At 40.6% G+C, this 20308-nt stretch overlaps 1 protein-coding gene across 1 annotated transcript in view; it reads right to left on the bottom strand.

Annotated features, from left to right (window-relative positions):
* The window catches only part of RAPGEF2 (Rap guanine nucleotide exchange factor 2), a 35207-nt gene extending 15208 nt beyond the window's left edge, over positions 1-19999 (bottom strand). Inside the window, exons 1-3 of the mRNA XM_015424764.1 lie at positions 19948-19999; positions 14481-14537; positions 7657-7740 (exon numbers count right to left, since the gene is read on the bottom strand). Of these exons, the coding sequence (XP_015280250.1) occupies positions 7657-7740; positions 14481-14537; positions 19948-19985 (179 nt within the window). The 5' untranslated portion in view covers positions 19986-19999. The remainder of the gene's footprint in view (positions 1-7656; positions 7741-14480; positions 14538-19947) is intronic.
* Between the last annotated feature and the right edge of the window lie 309 nt (positions 20000-20308).

The raw sequence follows: 20308 nt of genomic DNA on the forward strand, positions 1-20308 counted from the left end.
GTGGTTGGCTCCCCCTCCTGTGGCACCCATTTTGCAGCTAGCTCCCCCTCCCATGCCAGCCACCCATCTGTTGTGACAGATTTCTAAAGGTACCCACAGACTGAAACAGGTTGGGGCCACCTGCTCTAAAAAGTACGAAGCCTTTTTTTCCTCACTGATACCCAAAGAGATTGGGGGCTTTCCAGCATTAAGAACTCTCCTTTACAAAACAGTTCAAGCTAATGAATTAATCTAATTAATTTGGAGGATGGTATGTTGTAGCTGCACATAACCGTGACTACAGTTATGTGGCAGGCGGACAGAAACATACCCGCATAAAATAAGATTCCTGGGAAATATTAGCAAGTGGCCTACACAACTAGACCCATGCATCCTGGCACACCCACCACGCAGTTCTTCAACTACAAAGGACACATCCCAGAAAACAAAATTTGGCCTTTATACTTACACAAGGGATTTCCACAAAGGTAAGTTAACTGCTTTACATTTATACAAAAGCTAAGATAAATGCAAATTAGTTATCAAGAAACTGATGTTTACAGATCTATTTTTCCTGGGCTAGCTTTTTGAATTTTTGTTTATAGTAAGCAACCTCTAGGCTATGAGCCACTTATGGTCTGCAGTGTATCTTTAATGAAACCTGCATAACCATTCCCATGGCTGCTATCCATATAGCTCCCAGCAGCTTACATTTAGTGCCATATGGCCACTGCTGCCTGTAAAAAGCTGAAGCCAAGCCTTGGTGCACAGTCTTCCAATTTTTTTTTCTAGTCAGAGGTAGCTGAAAGCCAAGGCAATTGCACTGACAGGAATTCTATCACTAAACCCCTTGTCATGGGGGGGTGGGGGGGTGCGCATAAATCTATCCAAAATGGTATGATCTAACCTTTCATTTTAGGATAGTAGACGATCTCCAAAACTGATTCACAAGTTTCAGTGTCTTTGGGAAGGATAACTCCAACTTCTGGTGACTGAATGTCTTTAGAACAATGTAACTTCACCCAAGAACAAACCCCAACAGAATATTTAGCAACCACAAATAATATGTAACTTTACAGTTCAAAGTTTGTTTACCAAAACAAGCTAACCATGAATAGACAGGCAGAAGCTTGAATTTAGGAGAGACTCATGCTGAACTCTGGCCATATTATTTTCATAACAGCTTTCTTTCTATCTTGAATTGATAGTATTGCTTCCACTAATGGAATATTCAAATAGTGGTTCTCTAAAAGAACACATATGTCCAATGTATATATGTTGTAAAGTTAAGTACCACACTCCAAAACTGCACCTTCTAGATTCAAATTCCAGGTGGTAGCTCGAGTTTGCTAGCTTGGTAAGCGCACAAGAGGCACTGCCTCAGAGTTCTACTTATTGCCACTCTAGATAGTTTATGTCCCTTTTTGGGAGGGCTCACTGAGATATAGAAAGTCCATTTTACAAATCAATGCTGTGCACCTGATGTAGACCTTGAGGCTCTGCAAAGATTTACTATGTGTCACTCGAGGGGGGGGGGGGGGCAGAACCAAGGCAATGGTATTTCCTGAGAGCAGTGGAAGGAAATATTGACCTTTGGACTGAATCCTGGATCTGTTCTTAGGACCATTATGTCCTTGTGAAAAACACACAGACCTTTCCTGGTAGATAGGGCTCCTAATTCTGAGACCCATCTGGCTGAAGTCACAGGACTTTCATTCCTGACCATTTCATTCCTGAACTTCTCTCAGAGGTTCAAATGGAGCACTGACAGGACTATGTGTTGTTGCCAAAAAGGAAACCTGTGAACAGCTGGAGGGTTTACTTTGAGTAAACCTGACTGTGCTTTGAGAAACCTGACTGTGTGTAGAAATATGGATACTGAGCATCCATTGACCAGTGGGACCACTGTAGCCAGGGCTGCCACTCATTTGCATAGTGTATTACCCTTCAATTTCTGTTTGATGCCATCAAGAAGGAACTCCAGGATTCTGTGTAATGTAGAGGCGCATGGGTCCAGGTGTTTCCATTGTCAGCATCTGGCATACAGTTTTCATGAAAAGTTATAAATTCTCAATGTAGAAACTCCTCTAAAGGCTAGCATGGTATTTGTGATCCTCGTAGAATAGCCTAACGAGTGTAGGTGCAGCCATGCTGGGTCTTGGTGCCACAGTGGCCCTTGTTGAAGCATGTTCAGACTGGAATCTGCCAAGGATCTGCATACCAATTGCAAGCTATGCAGATCAGGGTTGCTTTTTCTTGCCTCAGTTTCCTCAGCATCTTTGGTATAAGTGGAATAGGTGGAAAAGGCACAAAGGAGGCCCAGTGGCCAGAGGAACATTAGGGCACCTGTCTGCTCTGCTCATACTGTCTGGAACCTGGAGAAGAATCTGGGTACATGATAATTGACACCTGAGGGAAAGTGATCCACTGCTGGGTTACCAACTTTACACAATCTGAAGGAATCACCCATGTCAAGATTCCCTCCCCCTCAAAGTGAGAACATTTTCTGTCTCTACCTCATACTGCTTCTTAACTTGTTAGTTTTAAGCAGATTACTAAAACATAGAAAAAGCTGCTATTATCTTCTAGTAAAAGAAGCAATGTCTCCATATGATCTGTATTTGAGAAAATCATTATACTTGCTGATAGCTCTGATGTAGCAACTTAACTGAATCGATACAGAATCTGTTGTTTTGTTACATCTGTATCTCATCCTTCCTTCAAAGGAGAAAAGAGAGCTATTTTTACAAATATATATTTTGAACTTTTTGAGGGAATACAGAGTTTAAAAAAGGGGTAAGGGGAAAGAATAAAAGGTAAAATTACCAAAACATAATATAAACAAAGAGAACTAACTCTTTTGGCCTAACCACCACACTGGGGGGGGGGGGGGTAAGGGGTTAAGCTAGACCCTTTAGATTAGCCAGGAACTTTTTCGGGGTGCTTCAGGAGGGCACCAATTGAATTCCCCTGTGCCTCTCCCCCCCCTTCCACACGCCATCTTGGCTTGTACTTCCAGGAGCACCTTTTCCCCGGGGCAGAACACACGTCTGTCTATGGAGTCCCACAGGCCGCAGGGCCAGGATGAGATTGGCAAGCCAACTGTTTGGGGAAGTGCTTCCTGTTTCGTTCCAGGGGCTCCCACTGGGTGTGCTTGCACTGGCCTAAAAAGCCTTTTGGTCAGCAGCCAGAGTGCTCTGGCTACTCCCAGTTAAAGGTGTGCCTCTTGGGACGTGCATCCCAGCAGGGCACCCAGGGCTTCAGATGACCTCTTGCTCTGCCTGCCTTTCTCCTTCAGGCACCAGGGCGGAAGTTGGCCAGTGGCATGAAGAGCCTGCAGCTGCAGGACAAAGAAGAGGCAGCAGCAAGCTGGTAGTGGCTCTGCCTGAACGAGTTGTGTGGCACAGCGGGGAAGTAGCCGTGACACAGCCAAGACAAGGAACCTGCCCAGTTAGCCCTGAGCGGGTTCTGAATCTAGTTTTTCTGAATCCTGATCACCATAGTCTTTATGCCACACTGATTTGCAGCTGCTAGCCTTATATTTCCTATCCATGTGAATTGATTCAGATGTAAATCCTCTAAAAATCTTTCCTTTAAAACAATTTGTCATCTGTTGTTTCAAGCCTCTCCTTTCTTGCCATTCAGCTAATATTGATTTCTATTCATCATACCGTAAATTTAGATTAAAATTGTTCTAGCAAATTCCTATGAACCTTTAAGCAGCAACCAAAATAAGCTGCTCTGCTTAACACCTGGTGTTATGTACTGAGCCAGGACAGTACCAGGAAACTGACAAAGCTTGAGTCAGCAGAACAATGGGGAGCCAGGATCCTGGAATGGTCCTACAGATTAAGAGCTGTACTGTAAATAGCCTTTCATGGGGAGTGTGTGTGGGGTGTGTGTGGTGTTTTGCACAAATATAAGCAGGGCCCCTGCCCTGCTTGAGTTGTTGTAGAGTTAAGCTAAAATCACTAATAAACCATGAGCGTCTGGAACCCAGTATATTGCACCTATCATAATTAAAAGTGCTCTTAAAATAAACCAAATTCACAATCAATCAGCATGAATGATGTATTAGTAAGGGTGAGTGAACTTTTCCCTGGTATATCTCACAACACAATTTTCAAGTACACACAAGCACCTATACATATGAATGCAGTATCGCAATGATGTATACAGAAAACAAAGGTGCTATGCAAATCTCACACATTCTAGGTCTCTTTTTTAATTATACCTTTTCTCAAAGCCTGAACACATTTTCACAATTAAAAAAAAACAAACGAGAAAAAAATACCCGGTACTCAAAACAGAAGTCTATTTGTTGTGTTCAAGTAAATATAATATTCCAGACTTCTCACAACCTAAAACCTGGCATGCAAAGTAAGTAAGGGTATTAAATTATCATTTAACTCAAGTTTCATTTAAAATCTTTTCATTTAAAATTTCAAGGATTTTTATTTGAGTCTTGTTCTAAAGCTGACTTCCATGCATGTATCCAGAACTGAGAGCACAAGTCAAACGTGCATCTGAATACAGAAAGCTTTTCGCTTCATTACCTCCAATAGCATATAGAGGTTTGAATATGTATGCCCAGTCATATAGATATATAAATGGGAATATGTGTTGGATGGCCTTTTGAACACACTTCTCATTGCAGTCTCTGAAATCAGATGCATATCCAATAGATCCTGGTGATTTTATGTGGCCAAGGAAGTCTGCTTTTTGTACACACATCACTTTTGTGGGGATCAAGGTACAGAAGTATAATACACCAATCACTCTTACTACACAACTACTGTTTGGTTCAAGGAGGTTTGTCAGGAATCCCTCTCAAGCTCTTTAAAATGAACACTAACTGAAGCATCACACCCCTGTAGGTATCACAGGTGATCCAAACCAATGTTAGTAACTATCACTTTTAATAACCCCTACTACTACTACTTGAATCAGCATATATGCTCTCACTTCAGATGCTATTGCTATTGAAATCCTGACAGAGTAGCTGCAGTTTTCTAGTGGTTCTTTCTTATTCATATCTCTGCATTACCTTACTGACAGCCTCAGGCAAACTGGTACAAAACTGATTTAAACTCTATGAGACATCATAAACTGAGGCACACAGAAAGAAAGCAAGGAGACCTTTTCAAGGCTGAATTAAATGTGTATCAACCAGCTACACAGCAATATTTTGGCTAGTTTTCTTCTTGTTCCCCAATACAAATAAATATTTGAACAGCAGAAGCCTTATTCATATTGCAGAATTAATTTGATTAAGTATTCTGCCTCAAATATCATGCGCTAGCCATACACATCTGACAGTTAGAAAAGCCTCTTACTTGAAAAGACATAATTTTAACAAACTATTGACAGTTCATACCAACTACTGGCCCTGTGCACCAAAATCAGCTTGTACAATACAGACAAGTAGGGTCGATTTATCCTATGGTCCTACCTCAAAGTCTCTTCTTTCTCCATCTTTCTCTCTCACACACTGCATTTTGCACATTTTGCCATAACTTTTGACTTTTTACCTTTCTTTTGCACTCTAAACACCAATTTACTTACTTCTGATATTCAAGGGGCCTTAATCCTTTGGTCTCTCAAGGACCAAGTTTTCACTCTCACGGTCCCACTTGTTTTGTTGCATTTGAAACAAATTGCTTCTCCACCCAAATTCCTGTATCCATGTACACATGCATGCTTGAGCTTTGAAACTTGGACCCATTTAAATAATGTAAATATATGCAAGAGTAAAATAATTTGAGTTGTGCTATGCTAAAGGAAGAGGGACTTCAAGAAAGGGTTTGGGGAACCTAAACTCCAAAGATAATAAATAAGGGGGCTGGGAATACAACAATTATATACATATGTTCAGCCAAGTAACAAACAGAAACTTTGAGAACAAACATCTATTATGAGTGTACATTATGCTGCAGTTACCCTAGCAGCTCTTTTAAAGCATCCGATAATTTCTTCAGAAACTTTTCTGGCAGCAAAGTATACTTAGCTGGCACTAACACTTAGTGGCCACTCAGTATTAAGGTTGTGGACCTTGAACTTAGACATTTTTAAAAAAAACCTGGAACAAGCCTTAAAGAACAGCTTGTGAACCTATAAGAAATCCAAATGAAGATCCACTAGCTGTAAAAAAAATTGTTCTGTGTCCAGTTATTTTTAGACATAAGCAGAAAGGATATCTCAGTAATGTTTCTACACTGGTATTCACAGTTTCACTGCAGTTTCTAGAGGCACCACAAAATAGACCTGTTGATGACATCCACCATGGACTACTCCAGACAGTGAGGGCATACATAATGATGTTCTGGGTAGCTGCTCTTCCGCTTTGAAATTATTCCTCTAACGGTCTAAAGCCTGAGAATACTTCAGAAGGAAAGCAAGGCCTTTTTATTGGAGCAATAATTGTTCACCTAACTGTGCAAATAATCTTTATACTGATTTGCTTTTTTAAAACATTGCAGTTTTTGTTATTGTTTATTATAGCTCACTGAAGGTAAAAATCCAAAAGAAAAAAGTGTTATTTTTACAGGTTTAGGCTTCTTTGAAACACTTTGAAAGTAGCAAGGTTTGATTTGAGATTCCAAAATTGTAAGTCAGGTCCAAACAAACAAAAGACAGAAAAATAAAAGGTTCACTAAACAGTATTAAAACTAGGTAATTTTAGAAGTATTTCCAACTTATTAGTCATGCACATTATATATCATTAGGCAGATACATTTTACTTCATTGCTTTATGTTATAGTTCAGGTTTCTTAACAAAATAAAATGTCCTTCTAAAAGATTATCAGATTGTAGTTACTTAGGACAGCTACCAAAAAAAAATAAAAATCACCTCAAGACCAAGTGTTTTGCCTTTCCAACTTAACCTTTCCCCTTTTTCCCATCTGCCAGACAGCACAATAAAGACACTGAAGGCAGACCAGCCCGTAGCCAGAACATTTTCAAGGGGGGGGGGGACATGCCCCTGATGTGGTGATGTTACTTGTGACATCATCAGAAAGTGATTTATCAGGCGGCAGGCTCTCCTTCCTCCTCCCTGTTCACAGAGGCTCAGGAGCCTCCTGCGCACTGGGAATGGAGAGGGAGAAGGAGAGCATAGAAGGCAGGCAGGGTAGCGCGTGGCGAGCAGAGGAATCATGATGCCTCTTTCTGCTCACCACCCACTACCCTGGCAGCCTGCCTCCTTGGATCTCCCTCAGCAGCGGCGTGCACCAGCCAGCCCAGCCACCACACTGCTGCTAAGGGAGAGCCGAGGAGGCAGGCAGGAGTGTATCTTTGCTAACCAGGCTCCCAGGGTCAGGGGAGAGAGGGGGATCTGGCATCCTCCTGGGGAGGGCTGGGGGTAATCCGTGGGGGGGCACCATCCCAAAAGCCCCCCATGGCTATAGGCCAGAGGCAGACATGTTTATCTAGCTGACAAACACAGCAGGGATTGCTGGCTGCAATCTCTTTTCATGAAATCAGTATTTTCTGAAACCTGGTATTCTAAACAGACACGTAACTGATAATGGATTGATAAATGACCTTGAATCTGGAAATTAAGCTTAGCTCTTTAAACATTCTTTGATGCTGTATCAGCAAACAATATGTATTTTTAAATATTAGATGCACACAGTTAATGCCTCTTTAAATATTTAAAAACATAAGTTCCAGTCATACCTGCTCCTTGGAAGAAACATTGATTCTTTGATAAATACTGAACCAGACAGGAGAATATACCAACAGGTCCCAATATCATCTGGGCTGTAAATAAAGAAGAGGAAGTATTAGGAGGTACTAATTGCACAGAGAAAAAACAAGATAAAGGGTTTCCAAAAAATATGCATGATAAAAATAAGTCACAACCCATGAAAGTCCCACAACCCACATTTTAAAGACTGTAATGGAGCTTAACCTGAATGTAATTATGCTGGAGCAAAAACCTAGTGAAAACTTAGTGACAATGTTGGGGATGCAATATTGTGTGCACTACAGCAATCTATACACAAATCCAACAATCCTACCTTTCTTTCTGAGATAGTTGAGAGTAGCAGGAACCTTACCTGAAGAGATCAGTACTAAGTATTTTGTTGGAAGGAGACAGCTACTTGATCCCATTTCTTCATGTGAGTATTAAAATAAGTGATATGAAGATGTTCTCTGCAGCAAAGTATTAGCTCTAAATGACTTATATCAAGACTATCTTGAACTTGTAAACTAACTAGAAAGGCAATTAGTTTTTTAATACAGAAAAATAAGAAATCAGCATAAAATAGTCAGATACTCTAACACTGGACTTCCAGCAAGGTCAATCTTCATGTTATATCTTTACCTAGCCACCTCTCTTGTCATCAGCTTAATATTATCTGCATATTAAATTAGACATCTATTTCTAACTCCCAATAACAACTATGGCAAGATATACAGGAAGTATATTTCATTAAATCATTTTGTAACATTTTCCATTTAATAGGGCTTGGAAATCCCAAATATTTAACAATGGGATACAACAGAATTCTTAGGCTAACCCATGTATTTAAAAAACAAACAAAATTGTCAGTAATATTAAAATTTAGAATGAGGTGGGCTGGTTCCAGCTGAATGTAATCACATACTTTTAAGAGAGGTTCTTTAAAATAAATTTATGGGATACTTCTGTAAGAGAAGTGCAAAATGCATTCTATCTGTTTGTAAGATGAAAAGTTCAGTGATACAAACATTATATTTTAGATAGTAATTCTAAAGTCATGTTCCGTTGTTATTAGACACTTAAATCCCACTCTCTCCCCCTCCCCTTCTTGCTAACTTTAGTCTTCTGAAAAAGGAACAGATTAGCTCAAAATCACCTTCAAGTAATTTTCATCACGCTCAAATGTCAAATAAAAAGCACTGCTTAGAAATGCAACTGTATTATACTTATTAAGGGAGAAAAAAATCACCCACACTTTGAAAGTCCCTTACAGATTCAGCTTTTTGAAAATGTATGTGAATAGATCTGAAAAGTTCAAAGCAATTCTGTTTTTGAAATAACCACCAGTAGACTGAATCAGCTCACTGCAATATTTATCATCATGCACACCAGTAACATAGCTGCAGCAAATATCTTAGTCCTCCCTTTGAAAAGTACTAGGATTCCCTCTCTTCCCACTCATTCCCAAGAAATAACCTCCAAACAGCTGGCCACCATCTCTCATGGATATATTTTCACTAGAAGAGATAAAGGTTATTCTAGAGATCATTAATATAATCTTTATAGACTCAACTACCAAATTCCTGAACAAACGTGCCCTTATGTTTAATGCTGCATAGAAAGCTCCTGATTTTTTTTTTGAGGGGGGGAGAGACACTTTTCAAATACAATATATAAATAAGCAATTGTGATTTACTGCAGTGCAGATCTGGCTGAAGCCCAAGATGGCTTTGCCAATTGTCTAGCTATCAGAAGGTATAATATACCTTTGGGGAAGTGAAAAAAGCAACAGACTAGCCCCTGCTGCTGCTACTCTTTGCATTATTAAATATCCTCTTGGACGACTTTCACAAAAGCCAATGGAAGGTGAATGCACATATAGTGTCTGAAGAAACCTCAACATATCACTTAAAATTAACATTCTGAGCTTTGCCAAGGCTTTACACAAGCTTAGTTTATTCACATTTTAAGATACCTTTTCTTTGTCCTTGTAAACAAGCATTAAGAGAATTAGATAATAAAGATCTGAAATCAATGTTTGTCTGTAAGATCTGGTGGAGAGATAACACTGGCTCTGTACAAACCATGACTTACAAACCAGCAGGCATCTTTGGAATGCCAACATACACACACACACCAATGAAAACTGCTGCTAAGTACTTTAACCCTTCCAGAATCAAAAGTTTGTATGTTAGTGACCCCATGACCCACAGTAAACCCTACAACAAAAGACACTGTCTCCATGTCTTAGCAATAAAGGGCACCAACTGCCTCAGGAAGCTGCTTCAAACAAGTTCTATATTTTGTGACTTCCACACCAAGCACGCTCTGTCTCTTTCCCATAAACAAGGTTTTACATTTGGCAGAAGAAATCTTGTTGCAGCCTGGAACACATAAATCCCAAAGCAGGTCTATACTTGGAAAGCCTAATTTGATAACTGAAAGCCCATACAGTCTGAACAGTAAAGCGGCTATCTCTTACCACAGATTCTCTTACGCTAGAGCACAAAGAAGAACATGCAACAGCCAATATCTTCATTCCTACTCTCCCACTCACAACTGACCAGGAACACAGAAAGCGTGTTTAATGCAGGAGTAAATATATGCTTTTAGTTTGGGGGCAGGTGCACATAGGAAGGGGTAAACCTGCTTTTCTAAACCCACCTCTGCTGTTTTTCAAAGCAAAAAAGAACACACACACACCCAATCCAGAAGCTATATTTGGTATGGGGGGGGGAGCTTCTCTCCTTATGCTTCCCAAGTGCAGCTCCTGTTCCTTTTTTTTTAGGGGGGGGGGTCGGTCATACCTACATCATCCATACTTCCCTAGAGGAAGATGAGAAAAAAAGAAGCTGGATTTGTTTTAAAAAATTATATCTGATTTTTAATGAAAAACCTATCTGAAGAAAGTTTTAAATTAAGACACATTATAGCTCACAGATACTTCATGGAATAGGGATTACCAATTTGTAATCTGAGATAATATATGCATGTAATGTTTGAAAATTCTTGTAAACACATTTCGGTGACTCTCTCATTCTTAGGGGCCTAACTTTAGGCTGCCCTAACAGCTTCTGTAGATTAGGGCAGTGCACCCCAATGTGGCTCATAGGTGCCACGGCACCTACCAGCACTTCCCAGAGTTTGCCACGTCTTTCAGGAAAGTATGAGGGCCCGATGTGAAGGCAGAACGAGTGACGGGCTGCCTTCATACAAATAAAGGAGCTTTTCACCTGGATCTTCCCTACTACTCATTGAACTGGAGAGGATGCAGGATCCTGCAAAGAGGACCCATGACTTAGCTGTGAGGCAGTAAAAGGAGGAAGCACCAAGGCATCAGTCTTCAGCCTCCAGATTAGCAGTGGGGAAGGAGCATGGGGCTGTAGTAGCACTCTGACCAGTGGTCCAGTGGGGAACAAGGAAGCACAAGTGGCAGCCCCCATCAGCTTTCCAGCAGGGGAAATGAACACGGGCAGCAGTAGGAGCAGAGCTCTGGTTAGCCACCCAAGCACAGCACAAGAAGCCAAGCACTCTCCTTGAAGCCGGGTTAGGGTGAAAAGCTTCTACTACCTTTATTAAATAAGTAAACAATTCATTTTCTGTAAAACTAACCTTAAAGTTTCAAAATAAATCACTATGTAAAATGTATGTGTAAAACATATAATGCATACCTCTGGGGTGCAAATATGTATTACTGAACTTTTATGTATGAAACCATGATTTGTTATTTTATTTTTGGTTTTAAACTGATAATGTTTACAACTATTATTGTAAGACGCCCTGAACCACAAGGAAAGGCAGGATATAGTTTAATTAATAAATAAAAATAAATTTTAAATACAGTCTTCCTGACAAGTGATTTAAACCAAATCCACCCCACCATAATAGCTTCACAGCTGCTAGAGCATGCCACAAATCTTCAGCATTCTATAAACTCCTAGGCACTAGAGCAACCTAGTGCCCCCACCACACACCTCTTTTTATTCCTTTAACCAAGTCAGCAATTTGGTCACACGCAGGAGGCAAGGCCAGAGAGCTAATTCCTTCCCTCTACATATATTGGCCCTGTACATAGATATGTCCAATGTACAGGGCAACAGTAACAGCAAAAAATCCTGCTGCTATTATAGGTAAAGGTAAAGGTTTCCCTTGCTCGAAAGCCAGTCGAATCCGACTCTAGGGGGTGGTGCTTATCTCCGTTTCCAAGCCAAAAAGCCTGTGCTGTCTGAAGACGTTTCCGTCTAAATGCTGAGGCGCGCGGAACGCTGTTACGTTCCCACCAAGGCAGTACCTATTTATCTACTTGCAATTTCTTACTTTCGAACTGCTAGGCTCGCAGGAGCTGGGGCCAGAGATGGGAGCTCACTCCGTCACATGGCACTAGGGTCTCGAACTGCTGAACTACAGATCTTCCGGTCTGCAGCTCCATGTCTTAACCTCTGAGCCACCGCTGCCGAAAGCACTGCTATTATAGGTGCACCTTAAAGACCATATATATAGCAAAATGCCCCTGAAGGATCTCTGATGAGGAGGGCTAAGTAACATACCAATAATATGGGGTAGAACACAGGGGGGAGGTGTTCCTTAGTGCATACAAACAGGTGATAGGCCTCAAACCCTCAAGGATCGTGCCCGATCCTCAGACTGAATAACCTTAAAAGTATCACAAACAACCAGACAATCTGGCATCCTGGCACCATCTGATTCTGCCACTACTAATGTAAAGTTCAAGCTGGAACAAATGAAGAGATTGTATCTGCAAAGTACTAAGCAAAATGGTCACAAAAGACCACCAAGCACTCCACCATCTCCTGAAGGCTAGATCCCAACAGGCCTCTGACCACATGGAACAGTTGGCCTACACTGTGCAGAAGCAATGGTGGTTGGAAAGTGTGTGTGTGTGTCTGTGTGTGTGTGTTGGGGGAGTTTTGCTGCCATCACCACCCGAGTATGCTTTAAAACAAGCTTTTATCTACATCCTACTGGATTCATTCTGAGTTTTCCTCCACAGTCCCTGTAGCTGTCTCCCTTGTCTTTTCATTGCCTGCAGCTACCCAGTAAACAAAGGGGCTACCCGGGCTCTAACGCTTGAGAGAGAGTCCACCAGGTCATCAACAGGAGCACCAACCATATCAATAGGAAAATCCCCTAGAACGGGGCTCCTGGGGTGGACATACCTGAGGGACCGCCTTTCCCCATTGATACCCCAGAGAGCACTACGGTTGGGGGCTCAACATCGGCTGGTGATTCCAGGCCAGAGGGAGGCCAGGCTTGTGGCAACCAGGGCCAGGGCCTTTTCAGTGGCGGCTCCTACCTGGTGGAACAAGCTCTCAGAGGAGATCAGGGCCTTGCGGAACCTTTCACAGTTCTGCAGGGCCTGCAAGACGGAGCTCTTCCGCCAGGCTTTTAATTAGGAGCTGCCACCACCACCAACCACAACTACCTCATGGGAACATGGGGCATTAGGATGGCCCATTATAAGATCGATGGCCCACTATAAGATCGAGTTACAGTATTCAGATGGAGCGGTACTGCCGATTCGGGCTTGAGTAACATCTACTGATCACCATCTTGACTTGACTGATTTGACTAAATGATTAATATTAACATCACTAAGCACTTTAATTTTGATAAAATGGCTGTTTTTATTTGTTTTAATGTTTTATACTTGGCACATGGTGCCCTTGTCTGTTAGCCACCCTGAGCCCGTTCGCGGGGAGGGCGGGATAAAAATACAATAATTTAAAAAATAATCATTTTAACAGAATCCCTACCCCTTGCATAGTCTTGATATCCCTGTGAGTCTAAAACCAAATAGTGATCTGTACATTACAAATGAACCATCATCAATTCCTCCACCCTCCGCATTACTAGCATATACAGACCACTCTATACTCTGAGTCAGTTTGCATCATGGAACCACTATGACTGATCAAATGCATAAACCTGTAATAGAAAACCAGGGTGCACATAAAAGTCAAGGACATCATAATCTATCCTCTAATATTTCATATACAGCAATCTGTATCCTTGGAGGAAGGAAAGGAAACTGGTATGCTAAGCATGTTTCCAAAATTATATTCATGTTTAGGAACTGTAGAAGCCAGAAGTCAAACTTACTGGTAGGTGCTACAGTTTTAAAAGTTTTCAGTGGTAGTCTGTGCTCCCAAATACAAAGCAAACAACCACCACAATGGATCATAGATCATTCTTTGGTTAAGGAGAAGAGATTGTCTGTCACAAATCTTATCAGAAACGGCCTCGGGTCAAAGGTAAACTGGCTACTATAATGAGGCCATGACTCTGAACTTAGAGACTCCCAGTTTCAAAGCTTCCACAGGCAACCAGAGGAGAAAATAAAACCCGAGCTATATGCATGCAACCAGCACAGCACTGCCTTCCCTCTACTAATCCTTTGAAGTACAATGCAAATTGCAGCTAAGTTTCTTTCCCATTCTGCCACAGCACTGCCAGGGCACAGCACAGCACAGCAACTACTACATATTTCATGTAAAGGCTGAGTGGTAAAACCTACCAGGAGAACCAAGAGACATACAAATTTCTCACTTTCCCCAAGACGTATCACCATTGAATAACTAAGCAAAGCAGAGGTACTATGTGGCCAGAACTATGGTACAAAATGTTTCTCTCTGAAACATAACAAGTTAAAACTGATTACAACCTTTTACATCAGCTGGAGAAAGCTGAATTCATTCATGCAAATTAGGTTGGTACTCTATGTAAAAATCATACAATGAGAATCTACAAGTTTCCACATAAGCAATTATGATATAAAAATTGAGACCACACTTACTAGTACAGAACTTCATTTGCTTCATGCCTCTCGTATCTCACTGTTTCGCACATCATTCTGCAATGATAAAAGTTTACCATTTACTGTTTTTTAAAGGCTTGACCATTTATAATTAAAAGCTTTACTTAACAAACATTCTTAAACATACAGAAATCACATATTCATGTGTTAGGGTTGCCAGGTCTCATTGCTCTGGTGGGGGGATTTGGGGGCATTCTGGGGGTGGGTGAGGCTGTTGCGTGATGTCCCCAACACAAGGATATCACCCAGAAGTGACATCATTGCATCGGGGACGTCGTGCAGGGGATGCTCTGGTATTTCAGTGAAACTCGATGGGTTTTTTGCCATCAAACCACAGAGTTTGCCCAAAAACTAGAGCGTCCCCACATGATGTGATGATGCTGAGAGCACCATGTGGCAACATCCTTATTTAGGGGCGGGATTTTCCCCACCAGCCAACTGGTCCGCAGTGGGGAGAAGCCCCTGAAATAGGGGGATCCCCCGACAGTACTGGGGGCTGACAAGCCTATCATGTATCTAGCTTTCAGTTCAATATACTTCAGCAATTTTACATTTTCCACAAAGCTGCACACTGTTGGTAGTTACTACACTATTATAGTTGCCTTTATATTGTTACAATTACTATCCACTCCAAAGCAGTACATGCTGATAAAAGCTGCTGTTAATGTATGTTTACTCTTTAGCACAGAGATGTCACTCATACATTACGAGGGCCAGAACTGACATAAATGTCACTTTGTCGGGCCAAGCCATGTATGTGATAAAACAAATGCCAGGTACCGGAGATATAAACTTTATAAAGGACAGTAGCTAGTAAGCTCCAAGTTGGTGTATCCTCACTGCAAGGCCCCATGGGCTGGGAGGGAGGGTGCAGAGGAAAACCCACATGGGTGGACTGGAGAGCTAGTGGTGCAACACTGAGCAGATGCTCCCATGCTGCTTAACTGCTGAAGATGAGGTTGTTCCCCCATGCTGAAGCCACAATTACAGTGGATCCACCCACTCACCTCCCAGCAATCTCCTATTCCCTCCCTTGCACCAGTTGCTCGCAGGCTGCTTAACAACCCTGGATGGGCCAGTTCTGCCCCCCAGGCCTTATGTTTGATACCCCTGTCCTAGACGATTTTCTCTTCATGTTTTCTTTAGCAGTTTGTGTGTGTTTTGCAAACACATGCCAGCATAGATGTGCTCAGAACAAAACTGCACAGCATACCATCTGCTATGTTAATTCTCACATAAGTCACATAAGTCATCATCACCAGAAACAAGGATTTTATTGTAAAACTTCAGGTGGAGTAGCCATGTTAGTCTGAAGCAGCAGAACAAAGGTTGAGTCTAGTGGCACCTTTAAGACCAACCAAGTTTTATTCCTGGTATAAGCTTTTGTGTGCCAGCACACTTCCTCGGGTATCTGAGGAAGTATACTTGCACACAAAAGCTTATACCAGGAATAAAACTTTGTTGGTCTTAAAGGTGCCACTGGACTCAACCTTTATTCTATTGTAAAGGCTGTGAGAAAAAATAATTTCTAATAGATCACAGATAGACAGGAAATGAGAAGCTATTTTGTAGGTCCATGGGAAGCAATACAGATGCTTTCCACAATGGAATAGCATGAAAAACAGTTGAGAATGGCATGCAGCAATATGGCATCATGCTAAAAGGTAGGAATCAAAGGCAGAAACCCCAACTGTTCAGCATATTGTGTAATACATAAAGGCAAATGTAATACATAAAGGCAAACACACCAAAACATAGTAAGTAAATGAACATTAACTGTTTTAGTATCAATCTATGATTTGGGAGTCACAGGTGACTTGAAAGACTTTTCTTTGCACTGGAAAAGCCGTTCCCCCCTCCCCAGATCATAAGAGTCTACTTGGAACTCAGGAGTTCCAGATGTGTAGAGATGTATAACTTGCAAAAATGTTAAACCCATGATGAGAACATCTTTTCCCGAGGAAAAACAGAAAATGTTGCCAGAAAATGAAATAGATGCAATACTTATGTTATCATACCTAAATTTATTTTAACATTTTAGCAACAAAAGATGCATCATTTAGAACTAAGTTGGCACATTAATTTGTACTCCTTGGCATATTTAAGAAATTTAAAAGTATAAATATCATCATTTTCTATAAGCAAGAATGTAAGTATTCCGCACATTAAAGAGAGAGACGGCTGCAAATGGCTGCATTCTATGCTACCATTGCTCATCTGTGTTTTTGCCATCTCACAGGTAGGGAGGATATGAAAATAGAAGCAAAAGTTTTGATGTAAAGAGAATGTGTAATTTGTATAGTCTCATACGGTGAGGGGACCTGGCAACCCTATGTAAAAATCTTCACACTGCACACAGAGTAAAACTTTCACTATTCCAAGAGAGAAACTATTTCAATTGAGGGGTGTTTTTTTCCCCAATGCTCCCCCAAATTTCCGCTTTTTCTGTTGGGATTTTTCTGTTGGGATTTTCCCCAAAGTTCTCAGAAACTTTGTTTCTGAATTTTTCTGGAATTCCCCCCCCCCCCCACCCAAGGCTGTCACATTTCTACAGATGACAACCTCTTAGAAGTGACAGTTCCATCACTTCTTATGTTACTAATTCCAAAATCTGAGGAAAGTTTTATTAAAATGTTGTATATCCCCCAAAGAAAATATTATTTTAAACATTTAATAGAACAATGTATCTAGAGGAATCCTTCTGAATGATTACCTGTAAAAAAAAAGTCAAAAGGTAAAATTTGCAATCTTATTTTCAGGAAATTAAATGACGATGTATCTCAATGAATTGCACCTGAATTCTGACACGTTTATGCAAAGCAGACCCAAAAATAGGGCAATTAGAATAAAGAAATATGCCACATATACTAAATTGACTGTTACTACATTTGATTAAAATGTTTCCTCTTAAATTTCAAGCAGACTCTTATTGTCCACAGGAGGGAGATCTTCCAATGTAACAAAAAATCTTTCAAGTAATCTATGACGTATTAACCCTGGAAAAATTAATAATTTGTTTACTTCATTTATTCTTTTTATTCCAAGGCAGGCAAAGAAATCTCCCTCAAATGCTTTATCAGAAGATGAGTAAACAGATTACAGCTTTTGAGATTTGTCACAGAAATTTAAGATTCCCCACTGTCACCTCTATTAGCAGCTATGGTTCTTAATTTTATGCCACTATATTTGTTTTCACTTTTCCTATGAAAAATTCTTATGATCAGGCTATTAAAATCTGAACTCCAATAAAGTTGTATTTCTCCTCAAAGTTCATGAAGGTAACAGTTGGGGGGGGGGTGATGCAGAAACAATGGCAATTCTGTCAAGCTGCACGTAATGGTAAGATACACGAAGGCAGATACTGGAACACTGGCATTATGGTTATGAATAAATACATTTTATTTTAGAAGGCAACTGTAAAATGTGGATTCTGTTTGACAAGAGTACTGTTTGGGATTGTTAAATATACTTAACACCATTCATCTAAAATAATTTCATTCACATTTCAGGAGTTAAGAGACTTCTAAAAGTGTTTAACGGATTCAATTCTCACCAGGTCCCTTCTCTATAGAGATGCATGACAGCCATTAAACATTTAGCCTACATCGAGGCAAACAATTTTCATTAAAAAAGTTAATTTCATAAGAGCTCAATTCTCAAGATACACTTGTTCCAGTTAAGTACAAGACAAAAACAGTGCATTTTTAAATGAAAAGTTTTTTGATGATAGAAAATGAAGGAACAACCTATCCTCTTAGTGAGTTTTTCACAGTTAAGTATTGACAAGCAGTTTCCAGAAGCTATTGTTCCCACTTTGCATTTGAGAACAGTAATTAGCAAATTTCAGCACTCCACAATGCAAGACTGAGCTCTCTCTCTCTCTCACACACACACACACACACATTTACTTCATGTCAATAATTTCTCCAATGTAGCTTGATCAAAGCAACAGAACATCTCCCTTATAAATAAAAGCCGAATGGTGGTGGCACTACTCTAGAACATTCCACACGCTCCAAAATCAGTTCGCTCTCTGATCTGTCATTCAGAGGGTCTCCCTATCCACTGGCTGCTTTGCCTGAGTCTTGCCTCCAACATTCTAAACATTTTGCTGTTCCTCTCCCCCCATCTCCAGTCAGAACACAGAGGTTATTTGCATATGCAGCCTCATTGGGCCTTTGCCTCGGAACACATAGGTCGTTTGCATATGCGACTTGATTGGCTTTTGCCTCTAACATTCTAAACAGTTTGCTGTTCTAAGGTAAAATGTGTCCACTCTCCAGGTGAGGGCTGGAGATCCCTCAGAATTACAACTGCTTTCCAAATGGCAGAGATCAGTTCCCCTGGAGAAAATGGTGGGCTCTGTATCCTTATATGCTGCTGAGGTGACCCCCATATGACAGCCAATGTGACGTAGCAGTCAAGGCTTCAGAGCATGGGAGAGGCTGCAGGTGTGTGGGGGGTGGAACGCTGAAGAGTGAGGGGGAAATAAAGGTAGGTTGATGATTGGCTGGGAAGGAGATAGGGTTGCCAACTCCAGGTGGAAATTCCTGGAGATGTGAGGTATGGGGCTTGGAGAGGGTGAGGCTTCAGGAGGCATGGGACCTCGGACAGGTACAAAGCCATAGACTCCACCCTCCAAACCAACTATTCCCTTCTGGGGAACCATTGTTTCCAATCTCCAGGTGAGGGCTGGAGATCACTCAAAATTACAACTGTTCTTTAGGTAGCATTTCTCCTCTGGAGAAAATGGTGGACTCAGTGTCATTATACCCTGCTGAGGTCGCCACAGCAAACTGACACTGAGTGTCCAAGGCCGGAGCACCTGCCCAGAGCCTCTTTCTAGAGATCGTTGTATTTATTTCCACAACGAGCCTTTTTCCTAGTACATCAATAAATATCAAAATTCACACATAAAAACACTAAAATAATTTATTCTTTTATTACCATACTTACAGGATGCCTAAATAAATATGGTTGACACTTCTTGCATCTTGGGACTACTTAGTTAATTAACAGCAAATATATAGAGAGTATATATAGATCAATCTGGATTAAAATAATACTTCATGACATCAGTTGATGCAACTTTAGCAAGACATTGCCTAAAATTCATCTTCATCCCAAATTTGTGGAGTTTAGTTTCAGGAGAGTGTTGGGTTTTGTGTTTTTGTTTTTTGTTTTTTAAACAACTAGAAATAAAAAAGCACTGGAAGGTCACCCCAGGCATCACTCATGGGTGATCTTTTACTCCTGCATTATGCCTAATTCCTGATCTCTGCTATTAGTCCAATATTCAAAATATGTATTATTCTGTTGCCAAAGAATATTTATTATTCTGTTGTCATAGATATTCATCTTCCATCTCATAAAGAATAACAATGTAACAGGCAACTACTACGAGCCGAGCCATCATGGGATGGCATATTAACATTGGATGTCATACCTGAGCTGGTGTTCTCTCAAATTTGACAAGGCTTCCATTCCATGTAAATAAGAATACACTACCTCCAGATCCTAGAAAGAAAGAAATCAATCATTAAAATTTGTGATAGAAACACAAGTCACAAATTCTTATTTACACTGGCTACGTAAAAGGATGAAAGAAAACAGTCTTCAACTTAAGGGAATTAGTCTTATTAGAACTGGGCAGGGGATATGTACACATTCTGTGATTCTTTGGAGAAATGGCAGAAGAAATATATTAAAATGTAATAATAAAAACAGGAGACTACTATTAGTACTTGGGAACAATTTCTCTATTCCACAATACTAGAATGCTTAGAAAACATTCTAAAATACAAGTG

The sequence above is a fragment of the Gekko japonicus genome, unplaced genomic scaffold (assembly GCF_001447785.1).
Source record: "Gekko japonicus isolate JY-2015 unplaced genomic scaffold, Gekko_japonicus_V1.1 scaffold827, whole genome shotgun sequence".
Lineage (NCBI taxonomy): Eukaryota > Metazoa > Chordata > Lepidosauria > Squamata > Gekkonidae > Gekko > Gekko japonicus.